We start from the raw sequence: 13,719 nt of genomic DNA on the forward strand, positions 1-13,719 counted from the left end.
TATCGAATAAAATTGAAAATGTTTATATCTAATGAAGTTTGTAACATTAACATAAACTATTAAATATATATATGTATAGAGTTGCTATTAATAATTTTAATTCTTAGTACACTAAAGCAGTTCATCTTTTTATCTAAAAAGGTCTGTTTAGACTAATTATTATTTAAAAAAAAGAACACTTCTATTTTTAAAATAAGATGTTTGATTTTGAAACAGTTCAGAAAATGGTATCAAAACTCATCAATTGCTAAATAAATCCAGTACAATTAGAACTTATTCAACAGTTACAATCAGAAGGATTGAATTTTTTATTTACTTATTTATTTATCTATTGAAAAAAAGCTCAGAAAGTAGAATCAAAACTCATCAATTGCTAAATAAATCCAATACAAGTAGAACTTATTCAACAGTTACAATCAGAAGGATTGAATTTTTTATTTACTTATTTACTATTGAAAGAAAAGTACAGGGAATGCAATCAAAACTCAGTTGCCAAGAAATCTAGTACAATTAGAACTTATTCATTAGAATGTCATCAATCAAAAAAAATTTTCCCTTTTTTGAAGTAAAAGTTCGGGAATTGGAATCAAAACTCATCAGTTGCAATATAAATCCAGTACCATTTGAACTATTCATCAGTTGCAAAACAATTATTTCTAACAGAAACATTAATTTAAAGATATCTTAGAAAACAAGAAAATATACGTTTAAAATAACTCCGTCATCAAATTGAGCAGAAATTCATAATCTATTTTCCTTATAAGCAGCGGATTTACCCCCAGCGGATTACTCTCAGAGTAACAATCACTCCTGACCACTGCTCCGGGTGACAAATCAGGAGGAGCCCCATAACATGACAGGTAACAGCTGTTTGGGCAGAAATGGTGTGCTTTCAGATCAAATAGGTGGAAGAGAACGTTTGTCAGAATGGTTTTTCTTTTTCGAACACAATGAGGGAAGTTGGAAAATCATAACCCGGAAGTTGTCAACGAGATTTCGGAAATGGTCAAACTTCCAACAAGATTGTATTGCTCTAAATGCCTACCACGTACTCGCAGAATGAAATAGGCTTTAGATATTTTAAATGTAATATTAATTTAGCTTTAACTATATTTTTGTTATAACTATATTTACTATCATAAGAAGCAACAATAAAAAATAAACGTGCACAAAAATAAATCCTGCTATTCTAATACAATATATGCTATCCAACATACCTAATTAGAGCACGCTATAACTATATTTAACTATCAAACATTCGTGAATAGTGACAATAAAGGGAAAAGACAAAAGAAAATCTTGAGAATTTGGAAAGAAAAAATTTCAATTCCATTATAACTAAATATAGCGCACTTTAACTATGCATTATAGTGCACTCTGTTCAATTATATGTCTTTCCTAAATATCTCAACATAGTTCAGCATCCTAAAATCTGTCCAATATAGTATAAATACTATATAGGCGAGAGCAAGTACTATATAATCAGCTGATGCAGAGTAGCGTTGGAAATATACAAAATGTAGGCTATATTTGACTACCTCACTGTAAAAAAATAACTGATAAACGAATCCAAAACCTCCAAAAGATTGAATTGGAAGGAAAACCTGGAAATCACAGTTGTAAGCCTCATTTTTAACACAAAAAGAAGTAGATTGAAAATCTTAAAATGCTGTATTTATATATATATTGTATATAACTATACAAAGTTAAAGATACATTTTTTTTAAAAAAAGAAACAATTAAAATGAAATTTAAATCACTATGATACATGATAATATACAGCAAAAAAGTATCTTTCTGTTTTTGACAATCTGTCTGTACACTTTTATAATGAATGAGTGAATTCCTCTACTCGAGCGAATTTTTTTTAACTCAACTTGAGTTGTGTACCTATGTTTGAGTAAAATACTTCTTTGCGTTAAATCGAACTTGAGTGGCAGATACATAAGCGATACTTGAGATGTTTTCGCTCAAGCCTGATTTTATGAGTGAGTTATTTATTATTTAATTGCGTGCGAGCTATAAGCTGGAATTTGTATCGTTTTATTTTAAAAAGCAAACGATAATAAAATCTAGTAAAATTGTTATGTTCTACTACAATCTAATTAAGTTAAGTTCACGATTCTATTTTGTGTTTAATTTTTTTCTTGCGAATATGTCTATCAATATTTTGAATCTAGAAAATTTTGAATCATTTGATTAATAGCGGTCTTTCTTAAGAGGACGCTGTTTTACTTTTTGGGTAAGTAAATATACCTATAGTTCTTATTTTAAAAATACTATTGTTTAGAATGTTACATACACTTTCAATTTAAATTCACTGTCTTTCAGCGTATATATACTAACTATTTACAGAAATTAATGATGAACTTTTTGAAATGAAAAGTATTAAAATAAAATATAAACTATTATGCTACACAATAATACATTGTAAAGAAGCCTCTCCAAAACATTGAATATTACTTAATTTACCGTTTATTTCAACGTGGATTTGCTTTTTACCTTCTAATTTAGTTACAAGAAATTAAGTGTCAAAGAAAACATTTTAAATAATTGCCATCTTGCCACTCAATAGCCACCTACTAAACCACTGAGTCACCCAATTCCTATTGTCAGTGATGTTTTCTCAAAGTAGCGGCTAGCTTAAATAATTAACAATTATGCCTCCCTTTGCATCATTTGCACTTTTTACTTATAAACTTTCTTTAGGAAGAAAAAAAACACCTTTTTTACTCAAGCCGGAAAAAATAATAGGCGTATTATGTAATGTAACAGTTACTGCATCATTATCGCCTTCTAAAACCGCTAAACTGTTTCAAAATCCTGTAAAAACTCCCAAAATGCCCAATAAATAAAGATTATATAAGTAGTTTCGCGGGAAACTTAAACCTCGTATTTAACGAGATTTTTTTTTTTGAGGCGACGTGAACAAGATTTTAAGTAGAGTAACTGAGTGGTAAGAAGTGTTTGAAACTAAATATTATAACTGATGAGGTATTATTGAATTAGCTTAGTTATATCATTTTTAACTAAAGCTCAGACTTATAATTTAAATTACACGAATAAATATAAGCAATGTCAGTTCATGCGATATTTACGTAATATTCAGTTTTTAAAATTTCATTTACAGTATAATAATAAATTAAATTTTATAAAAAAAATAGCTAATAATTAATACGCTAAATAATAATTAATCTAAATTTTAAGGAAAAAAACTAAGATTTATTAGTAACTATACTGTTATTATATGTTTCAAACAAATTAAACTAAATTTATATAAATATAATTTTTTTAAAAGGAAATCAAATTTAAATTAAATGTTAATCAAAATATCAAATAGGCGTGTATTTTTATAAGCACTTGTGCCAACATAAAAAATTTGCATTGATTACAAACAGACATTTAAAATAAGATTGACCTTTTATTTAAATCAAGATCTACTAAGTTTTATGAAATAACTAACTCGAAATGATAATGAAAAATATCAATAATGTATAATTTGATTAACATTCGTATTCGAACAAAAATTGGCATCCATCGCAAAAATTAACCTTGAACCTGATATAACTCTTTATTTAATCCAATTTCGCTGAATTTTCTCAAATAATTAACTCTAATTTTAATTAAAATCTGTTAGTTGTGTATTCGAACAATGTAATTCGAGTAATGTTACATTCGTATTCGAACAAAAAATTAAATCTATCACATATTTTCAAACTAAACGTTTTGTCTTATCAAATCCTGCATTTGTAATCTTTTTAAAACAATCGTTATTGTGTATCAAACTATTAGTAATAATATTTCTAAAAATATTTGTAAGAATAAAAACAACTTTAAAAACTATAAGTATATCTAAAACAGCTTTTAAATTGCACTTTCATCAATCTTTCTATTTGACTTTTCGAACGGTGAAATACTATATCTTCAACCCAAAACACGTGTAGTGTAACTATTACTTTACTAATGGCTTGGTGGTAATGATAATAATATGCACATCAAACTCCTTATCACACAGACAGGATAATTCATTACTTCACGCATGTCTGGTGTTAAAATGAAAGAAAGAGTAGAAGAAAAAATAAATTATTTTTGACAGTGAAAAACGAATAAATAAACATGTTGCTTATCAGACCTGATCTTATCGGAAAATTACTTGATAACAAATGATTGTCCAAAAATGGAGTTGATATTTCTGGATATAAGTTATGTCAAAGACATATTCGCTTAAAAAAAAGTCAGAATGCTTAATTTTTTTTAGATTTTTGAAAGTATGCTTTTTATAGATACAAAAAAAAGGACTTCGGGCAATGTAATAATGAAACAAACTTTGACAGTTTTACATTAAACTTGCCCTTCGTACTATTTTCAAATTGATACTTTAACTACAAGTTTTTACTCTGAACGAATCAATTGAAATTTCCAGATGAACCGAATTTGAAAGTAACCACTCAATTACAAAGCGTCTAATTTAAAGGTTTACAAAGATGAAGAAAAAAAAAAAGGATATTGTATTTTTATTAATTTTGATTATCGATCTTCTGTTAAATCTGTATAAGAAATATGAACAATGGATAAAAAAAAAAAAAACGACACAATTTAAATTCACTCAAATCTAAATATTATCATGGCAATTTTTTTATTATAGTTATTTACATCTACTAAACTACAAATATTTACTACTATATCAATTTTACGAAGTGTGTAATCAAGATTTATAGGAAAATAATATATAAATATTCTAAACTTCATTCTCTTAACAGCATTTTTTTAAAAACAAAATAGCTAAAATTTTATCGATATCTTCATTGCAATAGAAACATGTATAAATATTTATATTTCAAATATTACAATAATTGATCATTACTAACTTATCGTAATTTGTAACAACTTGGAAGAAATGACCAAATATCTTTGGTGCTGCTCGTTAAACAAACTGCAAGCGAAAAGTAGCCAAAAAATTATAGATTAGCATCAAAATAAAATTCAACGTTGACCTATTAAATATATATCACAAAGAGAATAAAGAAGAAATTAACACTCCAACACCTTATAAGTACATATATTTTTCATACTGCAAAAATTCTTCCAAAATATACAACGAAATTCCATATTTAACATCGAAAACAAGCTTTTAGATACCACTATAAAAATGAATAATGCAAACAGAATAAAAGGAATTTGTAAAAATTATGACTAAAGTTTGATAAAGATAAAGAAATCTTTACGAAGACTCAAGTAGGGTAAACAACCAATTGCTCCAGAAATCTATATACATAACTATAAAAAAAAAGCTTAAATTTACCTGAAAAAATTACATGCTCGATACAATCTAATATAACTTAAGTCTTATATGGATAAGTTACGAACATTTTGAGAAGAAGTACTGTCAATGGAATTATAACATGTTAATTAAAACTGAACCAAAAAAAAAGTGTCAAAATTGCAATAAACAAAGTTTCAAAATATAATTTCCTTGTTAATTATTAGTTATTCTTGTCTATCAGATAAGACGAGAAGCTGTAGAGAAAAAAAAGCGTGAACAACTCTATTAACTTCTCGGAATTAATGATCATTGGTTCCACACAATTAAAAAAGGTCAAAATAGTTTTTTCTCGCCAATCAGACGCATAAGTACAAGCCTTCTCCCATTATATTACTTTCATTTGAGAGTGCCTCACTCTTAATTAAGCCAACCTTTCAACGCCAGCTGAAAAACTTTTTAATACTAACACAGGCAAAAAGAAAGAAAAAAATCTAATTTTTTACGTCATTATTTATTGCTTAATTTAAAAAAAAAAAAGTACTTTTTAAAGATACTGGCTTGTTGGTGTCTGGAATTTATTATTAATGGCAAGAGGTAAGCTTGTGTACTAAAGCTTTGAGATCTGATTAATGCGAGCTCGAAGTATAAAGAGTTGAAATTCATTAATCATAAAATTCGTGAAATGTTTATAATCAAATTTTAATAGAATTCTCCACTTAGTTAGAATTATCTGATAAAACGGGATGCATAGATAAACTTGGACTTATCATAAATTAGTGTTGTAAGGGAATAATTTTTGATAATAAATTCAAAAGCATGAAGTACTTGATTAAATTAGAATAAATTTATGATGGGTTTCTTAAAGTTTAGAAAAATCGTGCTACGATTTAAAATGAAAATATTCATTAATTCCTCGCATCAAACATTAAAAAATTATACATGACATTTGTCCATTTCTAACTTCATTCATCCTAATTTAGATAAATAGTTGGAAAGTTTTCTTAAATGCACAAAAATTTGAATTTATAACTGATCCGTTAAACCTAAATGCGAACATTTTGGTTGACACAACTCATTGAAAATAAATTTAGTATTTTATGTTTTAGCACATAATTCTTAGTTAAAAACTAAACTACACAACCAAAAATAAATAACCTAATAAAAATAAATAGCCTAATACCTCAATAAATAAAAAAAACTTTTATAACTTTCTTCACAAAATTTTACAAAAAAATTCAATTAAATTTAACTGATAATATACAAGGAATAACTGATCAAATATATATTTATGTATTTTAAAATGATGTTTACACAATTAAAAGCAGTTGTAAGAAAAATTTTAACCTAAATTTTTCTGGCACATTTCATAAAGCATTTTCATATCTTATTACATGTTTAAAAGAATTTTATATTTATGTCAAAAAATATATATTATATGTAGTAACAGTAAGGAGTTCTATGAAAGCTGAAGATTAATTTAAGCTAACAAACGCCATTTACTATTTAAATTACTTAAAACCACCTACAGAATACAAAACACATTTCCTTAATGCGAATTTTTGATTACATGTTTTCTTAATAATCTTACCGACAAAAATCGCTCCGCAATACCAACATCTCCGGATGTATTAAATCCATGAAAAGGCACAGTAATATGATTACTCAATAATTCCATAATAATCCTGATTGAAACTTCTTAAAAATCTTCAAGAAATAAAATGGTCAATGAGTTCACGTGCACTTATACCCGTCTTCATACCACAGATTTTACAACCGAATTTCGTAGCAACTTCTAGTTCGTTGTACTGTTTAACTAAAAGACTGCGTGGTGTCTTCAATTTTAGCAAACTTCAGAGGGGTAGTAGAAGAATGTCCGTAGGTCAGGAAGATACGGGGGGAGGAAACCACGGACAAATGAGCGTGCTCATTTAGAAGTTGCTTGGACTATTGAAAAGATGAATGGAGGGAAAACACCTCGTAGAAACCTTTTCCAGGAAAAGTTAATAGTTTGGCGGGAAACACGTGGAAACATTTTATTCTGAAAAACTAGAAAATTCGAGGGGTCGTTACTCGAGGTCAAACTGTTGAAAAAGTGCAAATGTAATAAACTGCCTAGGCGTGATATGTATTAAATGCAAAATCTGTGATTATTTTGGTGGGAAGGAAGATTTTATTTTGGAAAAGATTTTGGTACAGAATTGAATGGTTTAGGGAACGAAGTCAAACAGCGCGATCTTACGAAACAGTGAAAAAAAAAATAAGTGGCAGATTAATGTTATAAATTGTGAAGTGTATTAATTTAAATATACATAAAAGTATTCACACTTTTTCGGATTTATTTTTTAAAGGAAAAAAAATACCCAAAGGTTATTTGAGAAAAAAAAAGTACAATGGGAAAGAAGAGAGGTTTAACCATAATATAAATTTCAGATTGCTATTTTAAAGAGCATTAAAAATATCCTGTGAATGAAAAAAAAAGCTCCAAGGAAAATTTATCCTAAGAAAGCACCAGATAAAACATTACTAAAATAATTATAACATTAACGTCTATAATTAAACACAAAATTCAAATAATAACGTCGAATAATTTAGTGCCCAATTCGGTTCGAATCGTTGAGCCAGAATTAAATGCAATTTAATTTTTATTCTAATGAAATAGAATATATTTTTATTTTAATTAGTGTACAAAATTTAACATAAAGCTCTTTGATAGAATTTTTTTTTTTTTTACTTTTTAATATTTATTTAACAAAATTATTAGAATTCAAAAATATTTATATATTATATATAATTCTAATAATTTTACTTGCACAAACAATATAGGTAAATAATGGTAGGCAAATAACATTTTTCAATTAGAGATTTTTTAAAAAAAAAAATACTATAATAGAATTAAACAGCTTATTATTTTTGCTCATATTTTTAACTCGTCATTGTATTCATATTGTTAACACGATTTGTTAATTGATACATACAATTTTATAAAATGCGTGTAAAATTAAAATTTTGTTTTCGCAAACTTCTAGTAAAAATTATTGTTTTTAAAAAAAAAAGATATAAGTACATTTGAATGGGTTTTTAAATTTGAGTTCAACGGCTCAAATCAAACTGACCATAAATTCATGAAATTATTATCAAAGTGCTTTATCAGATGTTTTTTTCCACTACTTTCTTACCGGTGATCTTTCACATTTTACATTATTTCATAATATCTAACCTAAGTCGATCATTCCAAAATGGCAATCAAATTTAGTTTTATATATATATATATATATTTAATAACGAAAAAAATCACTTCAAAAACAAAACTTTCAAGTTTTTGCAATTTCAAAATCTAAAGTTTCTATTATATGTGGTCATTTAATTATCAGATTAAAAACTAATTCTCCTTAAAAATATATAAATAGAAAATAACATTCGACATGTTTCAAGCGCTCAAAAACCGACCCCTATTTTCTAGACTTGCGATCAACAAAAGTGATTTGGAATGTAAAACGATTTTTTTTTTAAATACGATACTTTGAAAACGATAATTTTTGAGCTTTTGAAACTTGTCGACTTACATCCTATTTATATATTTTTAAAACGAATTAAGCTTTTAATTTGGTAATATCGTACCGCTTCAGTTTCTTGGAACTTCTAAATCCGTTCTTTTGAAGTTACCGCACATTGAACAACAAACCATTCGGACTTCACTTTTAAATAACGGAAGATTGACAAGACTCCCTAGATTTCTTGTACTAGGTGGTCGCAATCTATCTTAGTCAAAAAGTTAGTGAAATATCGATAACATTGAAATATAAGAAAGAAAAAAAGAATATTGCAAAGTTGAACCACAATAGACAGGATGTCCAGAAAACATTCATTTGGTTTACAAAGGATGCATTCTATGAATTGAAATATATCGATTTTTATGAAATTTTAGTCTTCTTGGGTGATTTGTTTTGGAGTTAAATTGGAAGTATTCATATTCTTTTTTATTTTAAGTGAATTTCGCAGTACTGAACGTGAATTATTTAACAAAAATGATTGTGAGCAATCTCGACATCCAATTTGTTTATCTTCGTTGCGTTGCAATCATTTTCTCATTGTTTTTAAAGTATAGTATAGTTTAGCGATAATTAGTTTAGCATTTATTAATTATGAGCAAATATATACGTTTTGTGTTCAGGGTACACTGAGAAAAAGATAGTTTGGTAAAAACTACCAGAATACGGTAAAATGTATAGTTTGTCCGGCTCTATGGGAACACCAAAAAGATCGGTAATTTTGAAGGAAACGCTTTGGTAATGATTATGCTAAAATTAAAAAAAGAATTATAGTTTTATAATGTGTGATGAACTTAGAAGAATTGTGGTAAATTTTCTGACTTTATCGAACCACTGCATCGAGTATTTTCGTCCGGATGCCTTAAAATAATGTGTGAATATTTAATTAACAAGTAGCACATGCCTTAGTTTGCGTCAAACAAGGATTATTTATTTGAGAGGTTTAAATTTGAAAAGAGTTAATGTTAATATATTAACGTGAAATTGATGCTAAGAGTAACCTTACAATTTTATTTATACTAAAGATTTTTATATTTCTTTTAATATATCTCTATTTTGTTTTCATTTAAAAAAAATTATACATGTGAGAACATTTCTAAGTTGCAGAATAGATTATAGTAACCTTTATTACAAAGGAAGCTAAAATTATTCAAAATAAATCTATTGACAACCAACTAATGTCCATTCCTAAAGGAAAATTCCCATTTTTAATTTTATTGTAACTTTCAAGAAACATACTATTTTGGTAAAGAATTCATTACTATTTTATTTTAGAGTTGATAAAACATTGTATTAAAAAGTTTATGAATTTTTACTCCGTCATTTTAAGTTATGATCCGATCACCATTATAAAATGTAAGTTCTAACTCTTTTTTTTTTTTTAATTAATAAGTCTCATATGAAATTGCACTCTTTGGAGTTTAAATGTTTAATAGTCTACTGTTTTAAAAATTGCGAGTATTTTTAAAATATTATATATAATCAATGTATGACAAAATATTACATTAGAAATCAAAATTTTTAAAATTTGACTTTAAATGAGTACAGCACAAGGTATTGATAAATGTATTCTTAATTTATACAGTAAAAAAAATTCTAAACTGCAATTTTGGAAATTTGCACTCTTCGATTTTAAGATCACCATTTTGAGAAATGTTTTCTACAATTATATTGTAACAAAATATTAAATTGCAAGTTTAGAAATTTGCACACTTTGATTTTAAATTAAGACCAGTCCGTCTATTTTGAGAAATGGTTTATACAATTGTAACAAAAGATTAAGTTGCAAGTTAAGAAATCTGCACACTTTGATTTTAAATGAGGACCAACCCACCGTTTTGAGAAATGCATTCCACACTTATTTACCTGCTTTAAACAAGTATATTTGTGGATGATCTTTCAGTAGAAATAGATGATTTTTTTTCCCAGATGTCAACTGGACAAAAAGAAAATTTATGACCGTTACGAATTGGAATCTTTGGGGGGTACTCATTATCACGTCTTGAGAAGACTAGGCAAAGGGAGAGCTTGATTTCAGGTGGGTCAACAATAGGTAAAATAGATGAATGGTGCTATTGATTCAGTTCTATAGGTAAACGCACTTCCTCTCTTTTACCTACTATAAAACGGTTAATTTATTTTAAATTTCGGAATTCCTTTACAAACCCTACAAGTATGTAAAATTGTTTTTGTTAAGGGGACACTATATAGTGAGAAAAACCTTTATGACAGCAAATTCCGTTTCACTTACAATTGCAATTGAAAATTATGGAAGAATTGTTTAAGATTACACCAGTTGAGAATAATTCTGCTATAATTTATTTTATTTTATTTATTTATTTTTTTGTTGCTGATATTTTTAAAAAAAGATTCTCAGCATTTGAGACTTCATAGTTTACTCGGGGTTTACTAAACTCACATTTACCATAATTTAAATTTTATATTAGCAACAGAGGTTTAACAGCATTTGCCATGAAAAGTTTCTTCCGTGATATGGCGTCCTGTAAAATATCCCTCACTTAGGCAATAATAATACAATGTTTTATTTACTTGCATGAATCGGTATGATTTACCCAATATATCACCGTGTTAAAAAATAGATTCCAGAAATAAAATGGTAAATAAAACCTACATTGGCAATATTAATTAAATGCCTTTGTTTATAAATGGGTATAATGCTTTCAACTATATAAACTATGTACAATTTTGCAAATGATTAGGCATAATGAAATACCGAATTAAGAAATTCATTAGATTAAATGAATATATGCGTGTAACAAATGTTGACATTTATAACACCATGCCACATCAGTGAAAGGATTTCATATCTTATACAGTTGTTTGTCTATGATATTGAGATTTTTTTTTAATATTAAATATATTAAATAAGTAATGCTGTTATTAAAATTTAGAAGAAAAAAAATAATTTAAATTAAGAAAATAAAACTTTAGTAATTTTTATAGATATTTGGAGCTACAGGCAAATAATCCCATATTTAGTTAGAAAATTTCGTAAAATAATGATTAAATCGTTAGTTTAATTATTAAATTGAAAGATTTTGCAACTCATAAATGCAACTGAAAATTTCATTTACTCAATCAAAAGATGGCGCCACGAGAATATAAGCCCCCTTTAAAAATAGCAACAAAACCACACATTCCAAGAAAAGTGCGATTGGCATTTAAGCACCGTTGGGAATTCTTTTTTTTTTTTTTTTTTTTTTTTTTTTTTTTTTTTTTTTTTTTTTTTTTTTTTTTTNTTTTTTTTTTTTTCATTTTAGCTTAGCTGGGACGAGAAAAAATTACTCTTAATTACGCCTTAAAGAGCTCGCAAAGTTGGCGATGAACTTAATTTGTGCCATAATTACTGCAATGAGGGGGGGTTAGGAGGGGCACATTTCAAAATGATAAAGAAACTCTTCTAAGAAGGTTTTAACTGGCATAGTGTAGTCGGTATTCCTCTGTCAACGTGATCAACTTTTGACGGGAAAAATTCTTCCTTTTTTCCTTGGCGTTGTCACGCTCATTTTTGCAAAGATTTTAAAGAATACATGCCAAGTTTTATATTGGCGCGTTTTTTTCCTAAAACACTCCAATAGTGACTTTTGTTTTGTGCTTATTAAGCATAATTTTTTTTTGTTAATTATTTAAAGATTAATTATTAAATGACTGAGGTATTTATATTTTCACAGCAAAATCAATGCGATTTAAAAATTAAAAGAAAAGGTGCAATAATAATTATAAATCATAAATAAATGTTGACAATCATCTTATTAACTCTATTCCTTCTTATTATACCTAAATCAAATTCATAATTTTTATATTTCTTTTAGAAAAATGGAGGAGCAGAAACATATAAAACGTTAATTAATTGCAACTTAATTCAGTAATAAACACTAATCGATTGAATAGTTCAAGTTCGCAATTTAAAAACAAGCATCATTTACAAAATTTTTAAGCATTTTTGCTCCGTAACTGCACCTCTCAATGTTAAGTAGTAACACATAGCTCACTTTTAAACTCAGTAGCAAATTTATTAAAAAACAAGAACAATTCTCAATTAATGTAATTTTTCAAAAAAATATTTCGATATTAATTTTTGTACTAGACTTAAGAAACAACTTTCAACTAATCATTCTTAAAATTCAATATTTTTAAATAAATCTCGGTAAAAGATAAAAAATAGTTACTTTAAAAATACCTCAAAATGGTTTAAACGGAAATAAAAGCGTTTACGACTACTAATGTTCAACTCCGTAGCCTTGTAATTTTGAACCCAATCCAGAAGACAAGGGAACTCCTGGATCAAGTGCTGGGAAAAATTTGCCTAAGTGGTGGACTTTTTGATGGAACTAACCCGCATTTGCTTCAAATGGTATGGAAAACCACGAAAATCTCTCATGGTTAGCATGACGGCAAGGGGGCTCTAACCCATGATTTGTCTACCACTGAGGATATATTACGTCAGCACTGTGGTCGGTGCAAGACGGGTGTGGAATTCGTATCAACCAGCCAGCGTTGGGATTCGAACCTGGTGACTTCATTGGAAGGCGAGCTCTCTATTCCCTGAGCCATCACGGCCCGTACGCGTATTTTAGCCTCTCTTAGATTACCACATTGTCATCAAATATCTATCCCCCTATCCCCTGGGCCCCCATTGCTCTCCCTACATATAGTTAATTTACATATTTGTTACAACAATAATAATAAATTAAAAAAAAGGTAAATGCCTAAAAAATTTTTTTAGTAATTATTGAACTCTCTTACGCAGATTCGATTAAACTTAACATGACATAATTTAAAATTCTTATAAATAAAAGTATGATTCAGTTTACAGTAATATTTATTAATAGTTACTTTAAGACATTGATTTAAAAAATTTTAGGCTTGATAAAATGTATGAGTTAT

The 13,719-nt window shown here is 27.4% G+C and overlaps 1 protein-coding gene across 6 annotated transcripts in view; it reads right to left on the reverse strand.

The window, feature by feature from the left end:
• The window catches only part of LOC107448645 (transcription factor Sp8), a 71,334-nt gene that overhangs the window by 22,103 nt on the left and 35,512 nt on the right, over positions 1–13,719 (reverse strand). The window contains exon 1 of one of the 6 annotated variants that reach the window (XM_016063936.4): positions 6,852–7,140. The exons of 4 other annotated variants lie outside the window; for them this stretch is intronic. In XM_016063936.4, the coding sequence (XP_015919422.1) occupies positions 6,852–6,938 (87 nt within the window). In that variant the 5' untranslated portion in view covers positions 6,939–7,140. Of the gene's footprint in view, positions 1–6,851; positions 7,141–13,719 lie in introns of those variants that run through there. One more of the 6 variants, XM_016063935.3, reaches the window with a different exon arrangement.

The sequence above is a fragment of the Parasteatoda tepidariorum genome, chromosome 6 (assembly GCF_043381705.1).
Source record: "Parasteatoda tepidariorum isolate YZ-2023 chromosome 6, CAS_Ptep_4.0, whole genome shotgun sequence".
Taxonomy (NCBI): domain Eukaryota; kingdom Metazoa; phylum Arthropoda; class Arachnida; order Araneae; family Theridiidae; genus Parasteatoda; species Parasteatoda tepidariorum.